The 25256-nt window shown below is 38.6% G+C and overlaps 1 protein-coding gene across 3 annotated transcripts in view; it reads left to right on the forward strand.

The window, feature by feature from the left end:
• Positions 1-25256, forward strand: part of LOC111156996 (folliculin interacting protein 2) — a 132856-nt gene that overhangs the window by 38388 nt on the left and 69212 nt on the right. For 2 of the 3 annotated variants that reach the window (XM_022518202.1, XM_022518210.1), the window contains exon 1: positions 2358-2734. The exons of the other annotated variant lie outside the window; for it this stretch is intronic. In XM_022518202.1, coding sequence (XP_022373910.1) covers positions 2559-2734 — 176 coding nt within the window. In that variant the 5' untranslated portion in view covers positions 2358-2558. Of the gene's footprint in view, positions 1-2357; positions 2735-25256 lie in introns of those variants that run through there. 3 annotated transcript variants of the gene reach the window in all.

A 25256-nucleotide genomic window follows, 5' to 3' on the forward strand; every position in this document is an offset into this window, starting at 1 on the left:
AGATCATGACTTCAAAGTTGTGAGATGAAGCTCTGCCTTGGGCTCTGCACTGGGTGTGGAGCCTGCTTAAGACTCTCTCTCTCCCTCTCTTTCTGTGCCTCCACCCCTCCAACCCCAAGAAATAAAAAAATAAATAAATAAAAAGGATTTCATGTCCTTTTATTAGTTCCTAGATAAATATTTTTTAGAGATTGCAGTTTTAAAACTTTATTTATTTTTTACATATAAAAAATGGGATATGTTCCCTGAGCATTTCTGCATATTTTATAAAATTCAGCTATTTTGGCATTTTTACAGATCCTACCCCATCAACATTGAACATGTTAAAAGGTAAAATTCAACAAAGTAAATTTGAAGATCTAATTGGCTTTATTAATGACTCATGAATCAAGCAGTATCCCACCTTGCAAATGGAGAGGGGTATTCCAAGGAGCTGTACAAAATGGAAAGTTTTTATAGGAAGCAGAGTGGAGCAAGAAAGGTATAAGTATAAGAAAAGAAAAGAAAGGAAGGGCAGGGACTTACTGAGCAAATTACCTCGATCGACTTCCTTTGTGGTGGAGGGGACCCATGTGATAGATTTCCTCATTGGTGCTTACCTGAAAATTCCTGATTGACAGGTTGAGACAGAATGCTCAGGGAGGTTGAAACTGCAGTTAAGTTAGTTATTAAGCTCCTGTTTGATGACTGGGATTGGCCAGAGAAACACATTTTGAGGCTGGTGGTTTTCTTTTTGACAAACTATACTTTCATTTCTCCTGTGATTTTAGAGGAGGTAAACCCTAGGTGAATAGGAGACACTGATTTAGGGTCTCACTTGGGTCACTTACGAAGTGGGAATGATGATGGTGAAAGGAGGTTTTCCTTTCAGCCTTCGCTCACCCAGCTGCCCTATGCCTAAAATGTGGAAGAGTTGCTATGCTTGCATAAGTGAGCTTCTGATTCTCTATTAAAAAGAGAAAGTGATTTTAAAGACAGGGGAAAAGGAAGAACCCATGATCACATGGTGGCCATACAGTTAAGCTTTAAGGTCAAAATGTGTTCCCCTTCCTGGAAAAATGAATTCATTTTCTACTAATCTGGTTTTATCTTGGCACTATCAGTTTATTACGTGCACAGAGAAGTACAGTCTTTGTTGTAGGTGTGTTGCAATCTATTTCTCAGGGGAGGGTGTATTTAAGATCTTTTTTTGGTTTGCTATAAAGGAACTTTAGGGTCACATAGAGAATAATGTCTTAAGGTAATTGAGGCCTTTGCTCCGATATCAGTAGATTTTTTTCACACTTGTGGGGTGAAATATTTGGCTGCCATGTATAAAGACATATTTAAATCCTCCTGACACTAGAGACCCAGCCAAAGTTTGTCAGATTTTAGGGATCTATTAATATTTTCTTCAGCCAAATTCAGGGTAAGGAAGAGGAATAGGAATTGAGACAGTCGCTTAGAGTTTTTAAGATCTGCCTATATTTTAGGGACCTATGCTTTTCATTTCTTCTTAAAGAAAAAGAAAAAGGACTTTTTCTGTGAACTCAGTACTATAGAAGAATCATGCTGATTCTATAGCCGTATTTCATTTTACAGATGAAGTACATTAGTGTCAGAATTAAAATCTGAACTACTTTTGTCCTTATGTGCTTGTTCAGGGCTTTCTTATCCTGAATATGTCCAGGAATTGGGAATTCAGTGCAAGAGTTGTGAGAGAGTTTATGGCTTCTCATTTATTATTATTTTTCTTAGATATGTGTGTGTGTGTGTGTGTGTGTGTGTGTGTGTGTTTATGGCTTCTCACTTATTATTTTTCTTACATATGTGTGTGTATGTAAACTTTTTCTTACATATTTACATATGAATATTTGGTGGTAAAGCAAGGGCATGTCCATACTCTCCCTTCCCCACGTCACCTCCTGTACGTTGAGCCCTACCATCTCCTTCACTTGCTATGGGTAGAGTTTTGCAAGGTTGCAGAGTAAGATCTGTCAGCTGACACTTGCTCACATGAGAGCCATTAAAGAGGGTGGTGTGGCCAATGTCAGAGCAACCTTGCAGCTGAGGGCAAGTCACCGCATTTGCCCAGAGCCATATGAATAGGTCTTATGACCAATTAATTGACTACTACATAATCTCCAACAGGGGAGCACAGATGGAATGAGTCAGACCAAGCTGCTCAACCTGTTGAGTGTTTTGTCTTTTGCTGACCAGAGTACAAGCTTAGGAACAAAAGTAGGAAGTGGGATTTAGATTTGTTTATAGTGGTCCTGCTGAGAGCGTGTTTTATAACATGAAGGCTACATCTGACTTCCTAATACTTTGGCAGGCTTAATTTACGTAACAAATGAATGTTCCTTTTTCTCTCTCTCTTTTTTTTAATTTTGAAAGAGGAAATTAGTAGGCTGCTGCCAAGTAGCTCGCCTCACCTACCGTATACGCAGTACAGTGATTAACTAGGACGGCTGGTCAGTGTGGAATATCCCTCCAACAGCAGAGAATCTTCAACATGTGTGTCCCAGGTCCATGTTGATAGCCAGGATAAACCAGAAGCAAGTTCATCCACCCAGGAGATGTGTGGCGGCTCAACAAAGACTGCAAATCTGCCAGGGGGCTGGCAGGAGTCAACCAGATGTGTGTGTAATGGCGGTTCTGGTGCTGGGAGGAATTACAAGGCACTTTTATGCACAAAGACTCGAAAACGTGCCAGGGTAGGAAGGGGCGCTGATCACACGGAGCTCAGCAACAGGTTTGAAACTTTAGTTCTGTTTTAAAGTCTCAGAGAAATTTTTATTTAAATCACTGAGTACCAAACAGATGAAATTATATTGATCTGCAAGTTGTTTTTCAAGACTACTTTTAGTAGGACATGGGGTAGTAGGTGGGTGTGTAGAAACACGTCCTTTCCTGTGTAGAAAAGGTTGTAGGCATGGTTTTTTTTTTTTTTTTTAAGATTTTATTTATTTGTGTGTTTGTGTGTGTGTGTGTGAGAGAGAGAGAGAGCGCGCACAAGCAGGGGGAGCAGCAGTCAGAGGGAGAAGCAGTCTACCCGCTGAGCAGGGAGCCAGATGCAGGATTAGATCCCAGGACCCTGGTATCATCTGAAGGCAGATGCTTAACCACCTGAGCCACCCAAGTGTCCCAGCAAGGTTATTTTTTTTTTTTTACTGTTTCAATTCTACTACCCATATGGGTCTCTTTCTTAAATTTCATTACTTCTGTTGGAGCCAGCTTGCAAGAAATGGTTATATCCTTGTCCTGTGTTGAATATTGAACAGTACTATTCACAGAGATGAGCAGGAAAAAGAGTTGCAGTTCTGAAGTACCACCGCAGCTGGTAGATGGGCATAGGGCTGGAAGTTCTCACTCCGTAGTTTGAAGGGTAGGTGGAGGCAGGGTGGTGGGAGAGGGTCCAGTCTTCTGGAAAATTATCTCCACGAGAAGGATGGTACTGTGCTGAACTAATTTTAATAATGGAGCTTACATAAAGAGAATAACATTACATTTGCTGTATTGTTTAAGGGTGATGGAAGAATTTATTAATTTAATTAGGAATAGCTTTTAATTGAAATGTATTTGTAAAGAATTTTATTGCATATCAAGGAAAAGGAAAAGTCTTTTGAGAATTGCATTTCATTCCAAAATCTAATGTAGATAGGTAGAGGAGAACCAAAGTTAAAAGATAAACTTGATTCTCATGGTTAGTGTAAAAGTAACTTTCTAAATTCACTTAAATATTGTTTTTTTCTTTATAGAAGTTTTGTTACAATTAACGTGTCATAAACTTTATCCATCAATGCATTTCTTAGTTGATTAAAAATCAGGATATAGTTTCTGTTATATAAAAATCAATGTCTTTCTTTAGTAGAAACTTAACAAAATGGTGTATAATCTATTCCAGTATAAGAGCCCAGCTGATTGAAGGGTTAGGGGAAAAACGTAGAAATCATTGTATAGGTGCTGGGTCACTTGCCCATCCACTCAATTAAAGAGAGATATATATGGAGGAAGTAGTAATGAATGATGTGGTACATTAGAAAAATACATTTAAGTGTTCAGATAAGAATTTCCCTTTTATAGTATCCTTTTTTTTTTTATCTGTTTCTTATCAAGAAAGGACATTTGAGTGATAGGAAAGAGTAATGGATTTGTACTCAGTTGATCTGGATCTGGATTCTGATTCTGATCCCCGGCTCGGCTGCCCACGAGCCTTGTAACCATGTGAGAGTCTCCTGGCTTTTCTGGTCTCACTTTCAACTCTAGGCTATGAAGTTGGTTCAGATTGTTTAAAAATCCTTTCCTCCTCTGAAATTCTAAGATGTAGCATCAGGACCTTTTGTAGGCCCTCTTTTTGTTATTCATACAGTACTATATGTCCAAAATAGGTATTTGGGGTGAGGGGGACAGCATCTATGTAAGAAAATATTATGCAGGGTATGCAGGGCCACACAGATTTTTTTTTTAAACTTCAAAATATTTTGGTATGAGCTTCTGCTTATCACTTTCAGTGAACTTAATATTCTTCAGTGGATTTTAATCATTTTTAATTAAACAACAATTTAACACAAAATTTTCATATCCATTATTGCCCTTTCCTATTTTGACTTCCTTTAGATTTAATTCTTTGGTGCTGAGATTTTTTTTTTTTTAATTATGTATGGTGATGATATACACTTGTCATCAATTAACTGGAATTAATTTCTAGTCAGACCAGTTGTCTTGGTAGATCTTATATACTTTCTATTCCCCTTACTAAGATCTTGAAAACATATTTGTTATTTGCAGTGTTTTATTTGGTTTCCTGAATTTCTTTAGGATTTGGGCCAGTCTCAAGGGTAGAGTGAATAATTGACAGGAGTTTACACTGTAAAGATCTGGCTCCAAAGTGTTCACGAGTTATCTGTTTGTCCAAGTCAGGTGGCGGTCAGTGAAGTATGACTTCCAACTCCCTCTTTGCTCTTGGTTATCTTAAATCAATAATTTTAGGTGGTCTTAGCTGACTACACTGTTAAGTAGGTTTTTGTTTTGTTTTTGTTTTTCTTCTATCCTTTCTCATGATTTTCTAGTTACTGTAAAGGTGAAGAGAAAGATTCCACAAACACAGAGGAGTCATGTTGGGTACCTAACAGTGACTGGCCACAGTGTAAAACTGATACAGTCCAGTGCAGAAAGAAACATTTTGATCTTTCCCATCACAGTTCATGTGGAATGAAACATTTCAGGATATTAAGTCTGTCCTTCTTAAATTCACTTCTTTTCTCCTTAATTTCTAGAATGACAGATACTGGAGTTTCATTTATTTCACAAAATTTCAGAACCAATCAAAACCTGCAGAGTTTGATGAAACATTTTAAGTGGTTTATCACTTAAAATTCTTCGCTGAAACTCACCTCAAATCCAGTAACTGACAAGATGCTGGATGTATGGTATAGTCTTCCGTAATCAGTTCCTTCTTCCTTAAGCTGCCAACCATAACAAAGCTGTTAATGACTTGGTTTTTCTCACTTTGCCAGCAAATTAGATGACCATAAGGCTGTTTATGTGAGAAATCTGGGATTATTTGCCAAGTTTATCAGAGAACCATTGTTTCTCTGATGGCAAGAGAAAATTTGATGTAACCTTGTCTTAAGAAGTATACGTTACCCACACAGAAGAGGAACTGAAACAAAGCACTTCAGAGTCAATGGTGCTTTAAGATTTATACCTTGGAATTTTGATTCAGCAGAGACTCTTTGTACTGCTTTAGAATCACCAGGATAGGAAGGGCTGGAGGATTAATGAGTGTATATATCCGATTTGTCTACCATTTAGATGAACCAACTTATCAAAAAAGAAAGAGGCTCAGATTATTTGTGGTAATTGCTCAACAAGAAAAGAAGTACAGAAACTAAGGTTTATTTTCTTTTCTCTAGTTAACTGCTTCACAGAGATAAGCCAACCACAATTTTACTACCAGTCTTTATTTATAGCAGTTAGAACGACTGAATAGGAAATACAAAGATAGTCGCAGATTTAGAGAGAGATGCTAAGGCAACAGAGATATGCTAAGGCAACAGACCAAAGCATTCTATTTTGAAGAATTTAATGAAAAAGGGCTGAATTCTAATGCAGGTTGTAGAGAAGGGGAGAGTGTTTTTCATTGTGTTCTTCACTTAGAAACACTATGAAAGCTATTCTTCTTTGATACTATGTAGAAAATGTAGCTGTTAGATTGAATGAAGTGGGTAGAAGGAAAAAAAAAAAAAAACCCAAACCCTAGTCAGCTGATGGTCTTGTGCTTTGCGTCAAGCTTCACAGAGAGGTTGAAATTGCTGGGTGTGACTCTTTAAGACGCATGGAGTATTGCTGTCACAAGTTCTTCTGCCCTTTCTGCATTCCTTCCCTTTTCACTGGTTTTATGTGCCAGGAGGAATTTTCGTTGACTTGCTGAGTTTATTTCCACTGGCTGATGTTTGGGATTCAGAGCTGTAATTTGAGAATGAGTGAATGAATGAAGGAATGCAGTGGTAACTTGGTATTGCTGCAAAGTTATGTCTGATTTCGGTTTTAAAAAACATTCATCTTCTTTTCCCTCTGAGGCCACATCTCTTCTTGGGAATGAATCAGAGCAGTCTTGGTATAGAGGAGTGTGTGTGTGTGTGTGTGTGTGTGTGTGTGTGTGTGTGTCTGTGTGCGGTGTGTTAAAGATTTTATTTATTTATTAGAGAGGGAGAGAGAGCGAGAGAGAGCACAACCAGGAGGAGGGGGAGAGGGAGGGGGAGAAGCAGCCTCCCCCCTGAGCAGAGAGCCAGATGTGGGGCTCAGTCCCAGGACACTGGGATCATAACTTGACCTGAAGGCAGATGCTTAACTGACTGAGCCACCCAGGTGCCCCTTGCTAAAGCCTCTGTGTAGAGAGGTTTTGAAGGAAGTGTGAACTTTCTTCATGTAGACCAACAACTCATGTAAACTTTTGTCTGGGTCTCATTTTGCTAAGTGTTGATGACCTAATAAGGTAGAGTCCTTATTGTTAGTTTCCATAACTAATTATGTCCAGAGTGACTGTGTTTCAGACAGAAGACAAGGATACTCCAGCTTTGGGGTATGCAGGCCAAGTCATTGGGCAGCTTCCAAAGCCTTTTCCCTTGAATACCACTCAGCTATAGGCTGAGCTGGAATACTTGGCTACACATGTCCGTGATTCCTGGTTCTTCTGTTATGACTCCTGTTGTGAGTCAGGCTGTGGCTTAGCCCTGTCCTTTTATTGTTATAGTAACAAAAGCTGAATAACTGCTGAATAATGATGTAGCAAGCCTTGGTGGGAATTGGTGAGAGCAGTAACCTGTGACCCATCTAAGATTATAATTAAACTCCCATCACAATTCACCAAAGCAGGGATGCCTGGGTAGCTGAGTCGGTTAAGCGTCTGCCTTTGGCTCAGGTCATGAACCCAGGGTCCTGGGATTGAATCCCACATCAGGCTCTTTGCTCATCACAGAGCCTGCTTTTCCCTCTGCCTAACGGTCCCCTGCTTATGTTTGCTCGTTCTATCTGACAAATAAATAAATAAGAGCTTAAAAAAAAACAAAACAAAACAACAAAGGGAATCCAGTCTGTGGGTTCTAGAAACATCAAGGTTCCTGGCAATTCTCTTCCCCTTTTATGGGATCCCAAGTTTATAAGGTTATTGGGTATTAGACATATGTCCATCCATCAGGGTTTGTATCTCAAAGAGTTTTATCCTTCTCTTACTAGTTTAGAAAGGTTAAAAAAAAACAACAACAACAAACCATAAACTACTCTCACGTCTTTATAGAACAGATGTGAATTAAGATGCTCTTTTTTTTCTTGATGTGCTCTTTCCTTTCACTTGCGTGCCTCACCCTGCCCAAAGGCAAAAAACAAAACATTTAGTAACGCTAAGCTAGTTTTTCACTTACTAATTTAAAAAAAAATCTGGTTCTAAAATGTGAAAATGTAGACTGTAGTACCAGGTATAGTGAAAGCATCTTTGATCTAGGGACCTTCTCTACTCTGATCTTACGATCTGAGGGTACATCTCTGCCTTGAATTCACTGTGTCTTTCAGAGCATCACCTCATCCCTCTGTGCTTCTACTTTCTCTTCTACAAAAAAATAATAGAAGTGGGGGCAGCTGGGTGGCTCATTTGGTTTAGTGTCTCCCTTCACCTTTGGTCGTGATCTCAGGTCCTGGGATCAAGCCCTGCATTGGGCCCTGCACTGGGCTCCCTGCTCAGAGGGGAGTCTTCTTCTCCCTCTCCCACTGATCCTCCTTCCTGCTTGTACACTCTGTTTCTCTGTCTCAAATAAATAAATAAAATCTTATTTATTTGTAATTATACGGTAGGTCAGTGATCACTAAATATGTGACCTGCTTTTAAAAATGTAGCTTCCTGATCACCGTTTCAGACTGAATTTGTGGAAGTGGAACTGGTGAAGTTTTTTTGGTTAAAAAACAAACCAATACCAAGAACTTCTGGGGTAATTCTAATGATGAGTCAAGTCTAGGAACCATCAGGTGGTGTCTGAGGTCCCTTTCAGCTCTAACATTCTGATTATCTGTGATAATCAGTGACCCTTGAGTAACAAGGATGTTGGAGAAATGTGAAGACCTTGGGTAATCAAGGGAGCCAAAACTATCTTCAGTGGTCATCTTTTCCATGTGAGGGAGCAAACCATATGGATATTTGAAGAAGTATATTCTCAACAGAGGGACAAGTAAGGACAGTGATCCTGAGACAGGATCATGCTTGCTGTGCACCCTAAAAAGATAGGGGCAAAACTGAGGGCTGCTGGAGGGAGGGATAGGGTGACTGGGTTGTGAACATTGGGAGGATATGTGCTATGGTGAGTACTGTGAATTGTGTAAGACTGGTGATTCACAGACCTGTAGCCCTGAAACAAATTATACACTATATGTTAATAAAAAATAACAATAATTTTAAAAAAAGAAAGTAAGTAAATGGTCCTTCCAGGGAGTGTGAATGGGCCCAAGGTGGGCTGCTAGATAGGGCTAGTGGCTGTATGGTGCGTATAAGAGGCAGGTGGGAGGTTGTCTGCTCCCTGTTTTCTCACCCATTGACCCTTGCTTGATAACAACAATTCCTATTATTAGAACCTCATTTCTTTGTATTTAAACATTCTCTCAGAGCAGAAAGTGATACCTTAGTGTGAACTATTATGAGAACTTGTTCCTCTGTCACGCAGAACAAGGTCATATGAAAGGATTGGGCACATTCTGTAGAGCTGCGTATGAGGGCTGACCTTCTCCTTTCCAGCTGAGTGGACAAGCTGAGGAGAGACAGCCTGTAACTCAGCTGAACAGGGATACAGATTTTTGATGGCCATATCCAAAGCTCAAATAGTATGTCCTTGGTTTTCATCTTCACGGGAAATTCTGTAGCTGACTGTAACAGACCAAAATGACCTTCAGAGAATAATCCTATCCCAAACTTTAAAAACTAGTGCTCATTACTGAAAGTTCCTATATTTGAAAGTTCCCTTGACAGTTGAAAAAGTTTTTTCCTTTTAAGTAGACTTTATTTTTTAAGCAGCTTTAGGTTCACATTAGAATTGGCAGCAAGAACAGAGAGTTCCTCTGTACTCTCTGCCCCACATCACACATGTGCAGCCTCCCCTACTATCAGTATCCTGCATCAGAGTGGTACATTTGTTACAGCTGATGAACCTTCACTGAGACATTGTTGTCACTCCACACCACAGTTTAGATTAAGGTTCACTCTTGGTGTTATACATCCTGTGGGTTTTAACAATTGTATGATGGAATGTGCCCATCACTGTAGTATCAATACTGATTAGTTTCACTGCCCTAAAAATCCTCTGTGTTCTGCCTGTTCATCTCTCCCTAACCCCTGGCACCCGCTTATCTTTTCACTGTCTCCATACTTTTGCCTTTTCTAGAATGTCATTTGGTTGGAATCATACAGTGTATATCCTTTTTAGATTGGCTTCTTTCATACAGTAGTATGTGTTAAAGCTTCCTCCATGTCTTTTCATGGCTTGATAGCTCATTTCTCTTTACTGCTGACTAGAAGAATTCTGTTGTCTGGAGGTGGCAGTTTATTTATCCATTCACCTACTGAGGAATAGCTTGGTTGTTTCCAAGTTTTGGCCGTTACGAATAAAGCTGCTATAAACGTCTCCGTGTGGGTTTTTGTATGGACTTAAGTTTTACTCCTTTGTAAACATCAAGGAGTTCGATTGTTGCATTGTAAGATAAGAGTTTGTTTAGTTCTGTGAGAAACCACCATACTTCCATAGTCGTTGTACCATTTTGCATTCCCACCAGCAGTGAATGATGGTTCATGTTATTCCACATGTTTGTCAGTATTTGGTTTTGTCAGTGTTCTGCGTTTTGGCCATCCTAGTAGGAGTGTAGTGGTATCTCACTATTGTCTTAATTTGTATTTCTTTAATGACATATGATGTGGAGCATCATTGATATGTTCATCTGCCATCTATATATCTTTTTTTATGGGGCATTTGTTCAGATCTTTGCCCATTTTTTAATTGGGTGGTTCATTTTCCTGTTGTTGAGTTTTATGAGTTCTTTGTATATTTTGGATAACAGACCTCCATCAAATATGTCTTTTGTAAATATTTTCTCCCAATCTGTGGCTTATCCTCTCATTTTCTTGTTTTGTCCTCCACAGTTGAGAAGTTTTACATTTTAATAAAGTTCAGGTTATCAATGATTTCTTTAATGATGTGTGCTTTGGTGGTCATCACTATGCCCATGGTCATCTTGGTTTTTCTCCTATGTTGTCTTCTAAGAGTTTTATAGTCTTTCATTTTACATTTAGGTCTGAGATTCATTTTGAATTACATTTTTGTGAAGGATTTAAGGTCTGTGTCAAGATTCATTTATTTGCATGTCGATGTCCATTTGTTCCAGCACCATTTTTGGAAAGGCTGTCTTTTCTCCATTGTATTACCTGTGCTTTTTTTCAGTCAAAGATCAGTTGAGTGTATTTGTGTGAATCTTTTTCTGGGCTCTCTATTCTTTTCTATTGATCTATTTGTCTCTTCGTTCATCAGTACCATCCTGTATTGGTTACTGTAATTTTATAGTAGGTCTTAAAGTTAGGTAGTTGTAGTCTTCCAGTTTTGCTCTTGTCCTTCAATATTGTGCTGGCTATTCTGAGTACTTTAGCTCCACATATAAGCTTTAGAATGAATTTGTTTATATCCACAAAATTACTTGCTAGAATTTTTGTTGGCATCGTATTGAATCTGTAGATCAAGTTGGGAAAAACTGGCATCTTGAGTCTCCTATCCATGACAATGGAATATCTTTCCATTTATTTAGTTCTTTCATTTCTTCTATCAGAGTTTTATAGTTTTCCTCTTACAGATTTTGTATATATTGGGGGAGTGTGCTAATATAAATGATATTGTGTTTTTAATTTTAAATTCCACTTGTTAATTGCAGGTATATGAAATATTGTAAAAAATATTTTAACAGGTGTATTTTCCGGAGCATGACTGCATTTATGTCAAGCTAGCTACTTTCCCCTTTTCTTTTTATTTTATTTAGTTTTTTAAAAAGTTTTATTTATTTAAGTAATCTCTACACCCAACACAGGGCTTGAACTAACAACCTGAGATCAAGAGTCACATGTTCTTCCAACTGAGCCAGCCAGGAATCCCCTCCCTTTTTCTTTTTAAATTCCTCCAACTTTTTCTTTTATATTGTTACTAAACTTATTTTAAGATTTTTCTTAAATATCTTTTCTGATTATCAAAATGATGTATTTTTATTATAGAAGTTGGAAAGGTATAAGCATATATAAAAATGAAAATTAAAGTTACTCATAATGCTATCACACAAATTTTACTACTAACACTTTTATTTTCTTGCAGTCCTTTTTTTTTTAGATTTTATTTATTTTTTTAGAGAATGAGCAAGTGAGCAAGGGGAGGGGCAAAGGGAGAGGAAGATAATCTCAAGCAGACTCTCTGCTCAGCACAGAGCCCAGCCTAAGGCTCAAACTCATAACCCTGACATCGTGACCTGAGCTGAAATCAAGAGTCAGAAGCTTAACTGACTGAGCCACCCAGGAGCCCCTCGTGCAGTCCTTTTTTGGTACATGGATATAAGCTGTATTATATTAACTGAATCATATTGTATCTATCAATCAGATTATATATAATCTGCTTTTTTACCCAGTATAACATTTCCCCCATGTTATTTTTTTTTAAGATTTTATTTATTTATTTGACAGAGATCACAAGTAGGCAGAAAGGCAGGCAGAGAGAGAGGGGGAAGCAGGCTCCCTGCTGAGCCGAGAGCCCAATGCCCAGGACCCTGAGATTATGACCCGAGCTGAAAGCAGAGGCTTAACACACTGAGCCACCCAGGCGCCCCTCCCCCATGTTATTAAAATGTTTTCGTGAACAAATTTTAATGACTGCATAAATTTTTCTTAAATAGATGGCCTCAAAAACTTAGAGTATGTTCTGCTAGTGGATGTTTAGGTTTCCAATTTTTGACTGCTAACAAAGCATAGAAAGAAACTTATTTTTATTCACATTTCTGACATTCTCCTTGGGAGATAATTTTCCTTGTAGGAAATTTAAGGGAGACCCTTTTTCTGTTCTCAATAGAATTTCAAAATTGAAAGATAGAAATTGTTCAGATAGATAAAAACCAAAATATTTCTACATTTGGAAAATGGTTAGGGTGTATACCAACAAGGATCTGCCTAATAACCTCAAAATTAGATTTGTTCACACACCTTGTCATAAGCAGCCTAGGACACATATAAGCATTGTCACAAAGGGTTCACCCCTGTAAAACTTGATGTTCAGTAGTTGAGGATCAGATTGGCATGTGTGTGCTGTGCAGGCAGATACATACCAAAGAATAAAAGAAAATTTACTAATCAGAAATCATTCTTTTTGCCCTGGGAAGGAGCAGATGGAGTGAAGACAGTCAGGAGTGTTACCCTAATTGGGATTGTTGTGCCTCTACTTGGAAACCTGAAGCAAAGCTAAAGAGACCCTTCCAGCTCTAGTATCTTTTGTAGTTTGAATCGCCTTTTTTTTGTTTTTGAGATTGATTGATTGATTGACTTAAGAAAGAGAGGGAGAGAGAGAGTGAGCACACAGGAGAGAGGGAGAGGGGGAAGCAGATTCCCCGCTGAGCGGGCAGCCTGGCACAGGGATCCATCCCAGGACCCCAGGACCATAACCTGAGCCAAAGGAGACTGAGCATCTTTAGGTTGAATCACCTTTTAAAGAGTATGAGTGCAGTTTTTCTTCCTTAACGTTTTAAAAACCATTTGTCTATATGTCTTCAGAGATAGTACATTCACTTGGTACAACAATAAAAATACGTATTTGAAATATATTGTTCCCACCTCTTTATTTTTCCCCATGCCCTTTAGGTAGTCAGTTTTGCTAGTTTTTTACAAATCCTTTTTTTTTGTTTGTTTGTTTTGTTTTGTTTTGGCTCATTAGAAACCCATTTAGCATTTCCTTTTTTACTCCAGCATTCTCCCCTTTCCTGATTGCTCCATTTTGATCTTTGCTGAGTCCTCTTTTTATCTAGACCTGTTAATGTTGGTGTGCTTGAAGGCTCAGTCCTTGGACCTTTTTTCTACCGACACTCAACTTTCTTAGTGATCTCATTCAGCTCTTGGCCTTAAAAACCATCTGTAGTCCAACAACTCCCACTTTTATAATGCCAGCCCAGACTTTTTCCCTGACCTCCAGATTTGTATATCCAACAATTTGCCTCACCTGCTGCCTTCTCCATCTTGATGGTCCTAATTATGGGACCTGTCTTCCCCCACCCCCTTCCTTACCTACTGTATCCAATCCGTAGCATCTCCAAATGGCTCTACCTGCAAATGCTACCCAGAATCTGGCTACTTCTTACCACCTCCACTATTACAGCCTAGTCTGTGCCAACATCATCTCTCCTCTTCCTCCTCTTCTTCTTCTTCTTTCCCTCAATTTAACCATTTCTTTTATTTTTTCATCATGATAAATGTACCCTTTAATGTCTATCCCCTATTTCTCCCATCTCCCTCTTCCCCTCTGGTAACCATCAGTCTGTTCTCTAGAGTTCAGAGTCTGTTTCTTGGTTTGTCTGTCTCCTTTTTTTATCTTTGCTAATTTGTTTCATTTCTTAAATTCCACATATGAGTGAGATCATATGGTATTTGTCTTTCTCTGACTTATTTCAGTCAGCATTTATACTCCCTAGCTATGTTGTTGCAAATGGCAAGATTTCATTCTTTTTTATGGCTAAGTAATATTCAGTTGAATATGTACATACCACATCTTCATTCATCTATCAGTGGACACTGTGGCTGCTTCTGTAGTTTGGCTATTGTAAATAATGCTGCAATAAACATAGGGATGCATGTATCCCTTAACATTTTTTTTTTTTTTTTTGTAATTTTGGGGTAAATACCCAGTAGTGCGATTCCTGGATCATAGAGTAGTTCTATTTTTAGTTTTCTGAAGAACATCAAAGGGATTACGTTTTCGTTTTCTTATGAACTATTTCAACCTACAGAAGATGCAGAACAGGGGCGCCTGGGTGGCTCAGTGGGTTAAACCTCTGCCTTCGGCTCGGGTCATGGTCTCAGGGTCCTGGGATCGAGCCCCGCATCGGGCTCTCTGCTCGGCGGGGAGCCTGCTTCTTCCTCTCTCTCTGCCTGCCTCTCTGCCTACTTGTGATCTCTGTCTGTCAAATGGATGAATAAAATCTTTAAAAAAAAAAAAAGGGGCGCCTGGGTGGCTCAGTGGGTTAAGCCGCTGCCTTCGGCTCAGGTCATGATCCCAGGTCCTGGGTTCAAGCCCCACATCGGGCTTTCTGCTCAGCAGGGAGCCTGCTTCCTCCTCTCTCTCTGCCTGCCTCTCTGCCTACTTGTGATTTCTCTCTGTCAAATAAATAAATAAAATCTTTAAAAAAAAAAAAAAAAAAAAAGATGCAGAACATGTTACAATAATCATATGTGTACCCACAACCCAGTTTTCTTAAATCTTAACATTTTGTCACTTTTGCTTCATATATATAATTAAAAACAAGAAAATTTAAAACACTAGAGGAACAGATGTTGCTTCCTGCATAACCCTTGCTGGGCCCAGTCTTTTCCCTCTCTACCTCCCAGAAGTAACTACATTCTGAATATTTACCTCTGCGTATTTTTAGTTTACTGGCCCATATGTATTGGAAAAAAATACTTGGTCACACATATTTAACATTACAGAACAAATTTCGTACTGTACATACCGTACTTACAGAACTGTACATACTGTACATACAGAAGCTTATATGTGTGTTTATATCTATGTTTTTGAGATTTATTTGTATTAATTCATTTAGTTGTAGTTCAGTACTTCTAAATTCAGTATAGCATGCTACAATTTATCCATTAGTCTATTGATGAACTTTTTTTTAACAGATTTTTACTATTATAAACAATGTTGCAGTGAATCGTATTACACTTGTCTTTTTCTGCATATCTCCACTCAACTGGATAGAGTGGAATTGTTAGGAGGAATGTTTAAGTTTTAGAATATCTGCATATTGGGCTTTACTAGATATTCCCCAAAGAAGTTGCCTCAAATCCTTTCCCAACAGTGGTGCATGAGTGTTCCCACTGCTCATCATCCTTGGGTGGGGTGGGGGAGGTGTACAGAAAATGTATCTTGTTTTCTTTTGAAACAGCTTGCGGAGATGTAATTCATATACCACGCAATCCACCCATCTAAAGTGTGTATATGCTTGGGTGGATTTATGTGTATTCACAGATTGGTGCAGTCATCACCACTGTTCACTTCAGAACATTTTCATTACCCCCAGAAGATACCCCACACAAGATTTAACTGTAATTTGCTATCTGTTTTGTGCACATTTGCCTATTCTGGACATTTTCTGTAAATGGACTCATACAACATACAATTCTTTGTGACTGACTTCTTTCACTTACCATGCATTCAGGGTTCACCCATGTTCTAGCGTGTGCTAATACTTTATTGCTTTTTATGACCAAGTAATACTCTATTGTATAGATGTGCCATGTTTTATTTATCCAGTGATGGACATGTGACTCCCTCCCCCCCACCTTTTGGCTATAATGAATAATACTGCATAAACATTCCTGTACATGTTTTTATGTGGATGGTTTTTTGAATGAAGAAATCACACTTTGGATGCCAGGAGCAATAGGCAGAGGTCACAGGTGTCTACCTGGTGCAGGTGGGTAAGGAAGCAGCAGGAGTCTTTTCTCTAGCCCTCTTGGCTGCCATTGCTCAGAACTTCCCCACAGTCCTCACCATCATGTGGAAGGTGTGACAGCAAGTATACTTCCTAGCCTTGGCTACAGCCCCTCCCTATAAGGGCCTGTGGCCACCCACTTGCCTTTTTGTGCATTAACAAATGTTCTGGCCTCTAACAGCATCTTACCTCAACTATGGACTCCCAGACTGTCAGTGTCTCTCTCTAGGAGAGCAGTCCAGTTGTCTTTTGAAAGGCTTGTCTTCTCCGCCCAACGAGGGAGAGCATTTTCAGGCAAATTTATCAACTATCTGGGCCATAAATTTAAAAACCAATCTTAGGAAGTGCTGGGCAAGCTCCTGGCCTTATTTTATCTGTTTTATCCGCATGCCTCTTCATGGCCAGGAGTAGACTATAAGATCTAGAAATTTATTTTAGAACTAATGGAAGGAACAATGACGTCTGATAAACTAATCTAGCTCTTTACCTGGGAGAACAGAATATTCTTGTGAGTTTTGCTTTCAGAAGTCAGAACTTTTCTCTCCTTTTCTACTTTTAAAAATTCAATTTATATAAACTAATTTTTTTATATTTCTTTTGTATAAAAATAAGCAAATACAAATATGTATTCCTCCCTCTTACACAAAAGGTAGCATGCTGTACACACAAATCTACTCTTTGCTGTTTGGACTTTCAGTATCCTCTGGAGATCTAACAGGTTTTCTGTCATCCTTGCACACTCTCTATCACAACTCCTTGGTATTTTGTTGTGTAAATTTAAAATAAATGATACAACTTGCCCCTACCAGTGTCTTCTCCAGTTGTTTCCAGCCTTCCACTCTTAGCAAACATGCCAAAATCACATGTTTATATTTGCTTAGTTCCAGAAGAAGGATTGGTGGGTCCAAGGTTACAAATACTTGTAATTCTTCTAGCTATAATGAATTGCTCCCCCGATGTAGTCATACCATTTTGTGCCTCTGCTTGTGTTAATCGAGTAGATGTCTTAATTTTTCTAATTTTGCCAATCAGATAAGTGTATGACTTTCATTTTCTTTTCTCTAAGGGTGAGATTTAACATCTTTTCCTATTTAAAAACCATCTTAATATATTTTCTTTCTGTGAACTACCTGTATCCATTGCCCAGTTTTCCATTGGTTTGTGATTATTCTTCTTCATTGATTTCTGGTCCTTTATATATTAGGGAGATTCATCTTTTGTCTGTGATGTGAGCTACTAATTTTTGGTGAGCTTTTAAGACAGCTTTGATAACAGGTTTTTGGTTTTTTTTTTAACGTAGTTGGGGTCATTCACAGTACTTCTGGGTTCTACTTTTCAGTCTTAAGATTATATCTCCAGTATTCTTATTTTTCAAGTGTAACGGGGTTTTTGTACCTCAGAAGGAAATGCAGAGGGATGTCCCTGAACATAGAGGCTGTGACCCTGACTTGTTTGCTACTGATAGGAAGATGATGGTATCTCAGAGTTGGAAGAGCAGAATTTGGAATCAGCAAACATTGGTTTGAGTCCTGTCTTTGCCACTTACTGGTTATACCTTTTTAATGGTCTCCTGATTTCTGTATAAAATATGAAATACAGGCTTTTACAGGGCATTTGTGAAGGTTAGCTCAGGTGAATTCTGTAAAGTATTTGGCAACCTCTCAAATGTTAGGCAGTTATTTGTGTGTGTGCTGTGTAACTCTGATCACCAGTCCTCCCCCGCCTATAGCCAACATCAGACTTTCTTGAAGTAGTATCTTTAGGCTCTGTGAGATTATGCAGTTAAAAAAAGGGCAGTTATTGAATATAGTAGGAAACAATATAATGCAGTACTAGAACAGTAATAAACTCAAAGGCCATAAATAGGTTTAATAAATGGAAAGAGGGGTTACTTTTTAGAGAGAAACTTATCCTATCCTTGGGAGAGGCAGGGGATGAAGAAGGGCAGGAAAATGTGGTATATGAATGCTGACAAGAAAGCTCAATAAATGTCATTGTCTAAGGCCAAACTACATATTTGAAACTGATTCTAAATGCCTTGAATTCATTAAGGTGGTTTCCCTGTAGGAGTTCACCCACAGCCTCATGCTTCAGCTACCAAGAAGCTTTTTAAAGCAAACAGTAATTAAGGTTGTTTGTCTTAAGGCAATAATAGACTATCTGATGGGTTAAAAAAAATAGAATGTTCTTATTGTACCCCTCAGTTTTGTAATTTATTTTTAATTTTTCAAGAGATAATACAGTTATATGGTTAAATATTCAAAAGATACAACGTCTTAGTACTTACAGCACACTTTCTGTGTGCTGGCTCTGCATTAATCCTCAAACACTTATGGAGTAGGCATTACTGTCCCCATTTTGCAAGTGAGATACTGAGGAACAGCGAGGTTAGGTAACTTCCTGAAGTCACATAACTAGAAACAAGCAGAGTGAGGACTTGAACTCAGGCTGCCTGGTTTCAGAGTCTACACTCTATGCTGTTTCAACAGCTGTGCATTAAATAGTCCTGGGGGTGCCTGGGTGGCTAAGGGGGTTGAATGTCTGACTCTTGGTTTCAGCTCAGGTCATGATCCCAGAGTTGTGGGATCAAGTCCTGCGTTGGGCTCCGTGCCCAGCAGGGAGTCTGCTGGAGAGTCTCTGTCCCTCTCCCTCTGCTAGTGTGTGCAGTTGCTCTCTCTAAAAATAAATGAATAAATCTTAAAAAAAATAGTTCTAGACACAACCAGTCTTATAATCCGTTATTCATCTTTCTAGAGATAGCCTGTGCATATATAATAAAATCCAGAATTTTTTATTTTTCTTTTTAAAAATACATATGGTAATATTCTTTTTTTTTTTTTTAAGATTTTATTTATTTATTTGACAGAGAGAAATCACAAGTAGGCAGAGAGGCAGGCAGATAGAGAGGGGGAAGCAGGCTCCCCGCCGAGGAGAGAGCCCGATGTGGGACCCAATCCCAGGACCCTGAGATCATGACCTGAGCCCAAGGCAGAGGCTTAACCCACTGCGCCACCTATAGTGGCGCCCCCATATAGTAACATTCTATGCGCAGTATCTTGTACTTCTTCCTGAATGATGTCTTGGCTTATGATATAATTACATAAGTTTCATTCTCATTTGTTGTTGTATCTGTATAGTACTCTACTGTATGGATGGACCATGATTTAACAATCTTGTGTTGACATTTTCAAGTCCTTTGCCATTCCAAACAGTGCTGCACTGAATACCTTTTTGTACATAATCATTTTGAACTGATGCAAATTGATCTATAGGATTAATTCCTACAAATGAAATTGCTGGGTCAAAGAATATGTAAATTTGTGTGTTTGTACCCATGTCTTTCTTTTTTTCCCCTTTATTTTCATTCTTGCCTCTGCCTCATGGCCCGACCCTACAGTGCTGTGCTCTGACCACTCTCCATGTGCTCTCCTGTACCTATTTCTTTTAGAGCTGATATTTTATAACCAAAGATAGTTACAGTTTCTGTTGATTTTGGCTTTCTCATTTTGCAAACAAAAAGCCTTATGGAGAGAAGCATGCTTTTGACCTTTGGAAACCTCTAGGAGAATAGAATTACCTTATCTGTGTATAATTTAAATGGGTCTGAAATTAATATACAAACTAGTGTCTTAAATATTTATCTGTTATTAGTATATGATTTCCCTGGGTGGGTGGGTAAGGGAGGTGGGGAAACCTTACTTTCAGGAAAAGATATGAAATCATGTTTTTGCAAGTTAGCTTTCAGCAGGGCCCTTGTGCATTTCAGTAATCCTGAAATATAGTAATGAATATTGAGAGTGTTTTGGTTATGCTGACAAGAGTATGAAAGAATTAGCTCAGTGAATATTGACTTAAAGCGTGCATGGAGATGAACAGCAAAGATAAAGATATATGTGTATATATATTTATGTATGTGTGTGTGTGTATATATATATATATTTTTTTTAAACTAATCTCTATACCCAATGTGGGACTCAAACTCATAATTCTGAGATCAAAAGTCACTTGCAGGGCGCCTGGGTGGCTCAGTGAGTTAAAGCCTCTGCCTTTGGCTCAGGTCATGATCTCAGGGTCCTGGGATCGAGCCCGCATCGGGGTCTCTGCTCAGCAGGGAGCCTGCTTTCCTTCCTCTCTCTCTCTGCCTGCCTCTCTCCCTACTTGTGATCTCTGTCTGTCAAATAAATAAATAAAATCTTAAAAAAAAAAAAAAAATGTCACTTGCTCTTCTGGCGGAACCAGCCAGGCACGCCCGCCCCCTAACTTTTTTTTTTTTTTTTTAAGTAAAGGTAGCTTCTAATTTAAAGATACCGGAAAAGAACACATAGTACTCTTTCATGAATTACAGGAACTATTTTGGAAAATATGGACCATATTTAGAGATTCTGTGAATTTTTAAGGGGGAGAAAGGGAAAAACCTATTAATAATAACAGCAGAATCTGGCCAGGGGTGGTATCCTAGTTGGTATAGTGGCATAGTCACCTAGCCCCTCAGAGTCCCTCTTGCCTCAAAAGAACTTGTACTTTTCCTCTGCAGATTTTGTTAGCATCTTTTGAAAGTTCTATCGATTAAAGATGTATTTATATTAAGAAGCATGTTTGTTAAAGTATAGAGTACAGTTCGAAGAGGTGAGGGCTGTCGTGTAGTAATGTGGATCAACATTACGATTGCTTTCCTCTTATTACCTTGCTGGGGTCATCCATTCTAAATCACACTGTGTATGTTTTATAGATGATTTGGAATTCTTGTGTGTTAGATTTGGAAGGATAAGACCTTGAGGGATGATTTTTCCCCAACCCATCATTTTTTAGAGGAAGGAACTCTGGATTATGAGATGAAGGGAATAGGCTATTGCTCCTGCCTAGAACTCGGGCATTCTGATGCCCAAGTACAGTGCTCTGTGGTTTAGTCAATGCCACGGGGGCTCTAGGACAGTGGGGGGGTGGGTATGATGGTGCCATGAGGCCATGCATGAACTTTACCTGTTTCGCAGTTTTACTTGATATGACCCCTGAACTAAGGGGGGAAAAAAAAAAAAGGAAGAATCCTGTCTTTTCCTGCTCTGTACATCACAGTTCATGGTACATCCTACCCAAACCTCAGGCTATTTTGTAACCCATAATGTTTTGTTATTGCTGTGTGAACACATAAAGACTTACATGGTTTTAGCTTGTGACCCTTGCAACCATTTATAGTACTGTTTCAGTGAGAGGGAGAAGCGAGTCCTGAGTTACAACTTACTTGCACATAAACTTTGATGGTTGTCTTTGTTAGGGATTGGTTATATCTGGTGAACTTAATGTTACTTATTCCAGCCTATTGACCTTCCCTAAGACATAATAAGCATTACATTGGTCAACAACCTCTTATCCTACAATTCTAAAATCCTAAAATCTCTGAAAAGATTTTGGACTATTGTAAGATTATGCATAGTTTCTGTCTAATCCCTCAGCATAAATACTCATAACTTGGCCTGATGTAACATTAATTTGTTTTATTTTGGGATTTGGTTATACCTGGAACCGGGGAGGAGGTATCACATAACATGTGGTATGAGATTCTTTCTAAAATATAAAAAATTCTAAATACTTAAACACCTGGCCCCAAAGATCTCAATGAAAGGATTGTGTGTCTGAACTTATCTCTGATTTACAGTTTGCAAGCCTAAGAGCACTTTCATACTTAGTATCTGTTTTTCTCAACAACCTTGTGAGAGAGATAAGGCAGATAGATACACTTTGGGAAAGGTGACCCCTGGATAAGTGCTTTCCTAAAGTCACCTGGGTCGAAAGTGGTAGAGCTAGAGTTAAAAGTTGTTTATCCTGGTGAATACCAATTCATGTCCCAAGGATCACATCCTCTGTGACATTCATCCATCCCTTACCCCTACAGTGTGGACTTGACGTCTTCATCCCTTAAGTTCTATAAGCCATATGGACATTAATCTCAGTATCCATGACACTGTGAGTAAGTGTTTGTATATTGGCCTTCCCATATCAGGTTGTAAGCCTTCTGAGGGAGGAACTGCATCAAATTAATTTCTATTCCTAGTATCTTCCATGGTACTTGGGTAATTAGGCTAGCTTGATGTATTAAAGCTTCTAATAAGAATTGGAATCTTTAAGTATTTTTAAAATTATACACTTGACCACAGAACAGCAATTCAATGGTAAATTTTTATGAGTGTCTCTGAAGCTAAATTTGGCAAGTTGTGCAGCAAAGATTTTTTCAGTATAAAATAAGAATGTCAACTAATTTGCAAATTACTTTTCCTGTTTGCTCTTTCCCTGAGAGTACTAACCCAGACCAAAAAAAAAAAAAAAAAAAAGGATTCCATATTTGTTACTGCCACCCATTTTACATAATTTTTTCTTGAAATATACAGGGCTCTCTACAAGTAGTCCTAAACTTTCTAGCCTCTTTTCCTGTGTGATTCTTCTGCCAAAGACATAATCCAGCCAACGAAGACTTTGTATCATTTGATTTCTTGTGTTTATGCCATGCCCTTTTTCTGCAATGACTGACTCCTTTGTTTATGTGGAATCCTTTCCATCCTTCCTAACTTTATTGGTTCAAATATTGCTGCTTCTGGGAACTTTTTCCTGTTTTTTTTTCCCTCTTGCTTTCTGTATTCTGCCTTGTCTTTTTATTTTCATGTAGTTTCCTATATAATTGTGTCTTCTGGATTTTAAATTCATTGAGAATAAGGACTTATCCAGTTCTTACTTACTGTATCCCCTCTGAGTGCCAGCCTTCTTTGGCTTTCCTTGGATTGTAGCAGCGTAACTCCACAATCTGTCTGTCATCCATCACCTTCCCTCTGTGTCTGTCATCTGTCACCTTCCCTCCGTGTCTGTGTCCAGATTTCCCTCCCCTTATGAGGACACCAGTTGTTGGATTAAAGCCCATCCTAATCTAGTTTGATTTCATCTTAACCTGATTACATCTTCAAAGACCCTGTTTCCAAACAAGGTCATAGTCCCAGGTGTGAGAATGAGGAATTGAGGGGACAAGATTCAACCCACAACACATGGTTCTATGTATTTTATTTTTACTTTTTAAATTTAAATTCAATTAGCCAACATATAGTACATCATTAGTTTCAGATGGGTTATATATATTTTTTATTTTATTTATTTATTTGGGGGGGTTATATATATTTTGAAGAGAATTCTGTTTTCTGTACTTAACTCCTTTGAACTGTTGCTTGTCACCTTTCAGGTTAAGTAATTTAGACTTTGGTCACTTTCTTCCTGCCCTTGAGTAGTTCCAGAAATAAGATCTGGTTTCATTCCCTGGCAGATCTTAGCATCATGGAATCTTAAAACTGAAAAGGGTCCATCTAAGTCCTTTTGTTTAAGTTTTACAGTAAGAAAAGGTAGATAAACCATCTTATTTTGTTGTGCCTACAGTCCAACAGCTGCAGTCATAGAGTAGACAAATTGTACCAGGGACCAGTGTTCTCTCCTTGCTTTCAACCAAAGCAAAGAAATGAGGTAGTTCTGATTAGAATAAACATCTTTCAAATAGATATCTTAAGGCAAAAGCCCAAGGCATATTTTTTCATAATTCTTGGAGTCATGCAGGGTTGCCCTCAGTGAAACACCAGGAACTATGGTTGGTACTCACAGAAGCCCCACAAAAACTTTTGGTGGAGTATTGAAGGGAATGTGGACACGCAGAAGATAGATGTGGCATGTGATGATGACTAACCCAAGCCTCTGTATATGGAGGATGGTAGGGGAAAGAGCTGACAGTGCGCTGGGAGATTTCCATAGATTATCTCCTTTAATCTTTACACCAGGCCCCACTAGTGCTGCCTGGGGGGACTTGCCCAAGGCTGTCACACCAGTGGGAGGCAGAGCTGAGATTTGATCCTAGGCCCATCTTACTTTGAAGCATTCGGTATATCTCCTTTGTCCTGCCTGTATTTTCTCTGTCAAATTTCTCAACTGTAATTTTCTCCACTGATATTAGTAATGACAGCTGACAAGAATTTAATTAGGTATTAAATAAAATATTCATATGGAAGGAGAGTGTAGTTTGCTTTACAGTTTATAAAACATACTTTTTTAAGTTATTTGGGTCAAAAAATTAGACAATCCAACATATTTACTTTCCCCTTCCGTATCTTTATTTCCATTCTTTTAAAATTTGAAAAATAGCATGAAACATTTAATAAGGTGTTATGGTCATTATTGGATATTTGAGTCATGGCTACCTCTCAAAAAAAAAAAAGATTGAACAACTTCTTAAATTAGAAAGCTGTTTTGGTGAAGTGTAATTGCTGGGGCAAAACAGGTCGAACAAGAAAAAAGACAATTAAACCCTCCTTGCTTTCTCACTTTTAATAACTTTAGCTTGTGTACTATTGGAGGCTATTTTTTTAAGATTTTTTTTTTTAAGTAGTCCCTACATTCAGCATAAGGCTTGAACTTATAACACCAAGATCAAGAGTTGCATGCTGTACTGACTGAGCCAGCCAGGCTCCCCACAGAGGCATTATTAATGACTTTGTGTAATTTTAAAATTTAGTGGTTTGGGGCACAGTCACCAGGACTGTTTGGGTTTTAAGTGATAGAAAACTAACTTCAGGAAGAGTGCTCACTCAGAAGCAGCTAGCTTCGATTGCCAACAAGAATCTGTCTCTCCCCATTGCTCACCTCTCTTTCCTCCACACTGACTTCATTTTCAGAGATAGGTTCTCACCTCATAACGACAAAAAGCAGGCACCATCAACTCTAGGGTATCATCCGCCAGCCAAGCAACGAAGTGTGGGGACTGGCTTTCACAGCCTAGCTGGGGGTCTGATTGGCCAGACCTGGATCACAGACGACTTGTGGACTGAGAAGAAAATGATTTCCAAAATAAACTTGGCCATGTTATCAAAATCAGGAGGAAGGGGTGCTGGACATGGTAGTTTAGAACATAGGTTGTTATAAGAACTTCATATTTTTTGGTGCTGGAATTTAAGAAAACTAATCTGCTACCTTGAAAGAATATATTCAATATTAACTAT

This window comes from Enhydra lutris, unplaced genomic scaffold (genome assembly GCF_002288905.1).
Source record: "Enhydra lutris kenyoni isolate GAN:26980312 unplaced genomic scaffold, ASM228890v2 scaffoldscaffold3, whole genome shotgun sequence".
Lineage (NCBI taxonomy): Eukaryota > Metazoa > Chordata > Mammalia > Carnivora > Mustelidae > Enhydra > Enhydra lutris.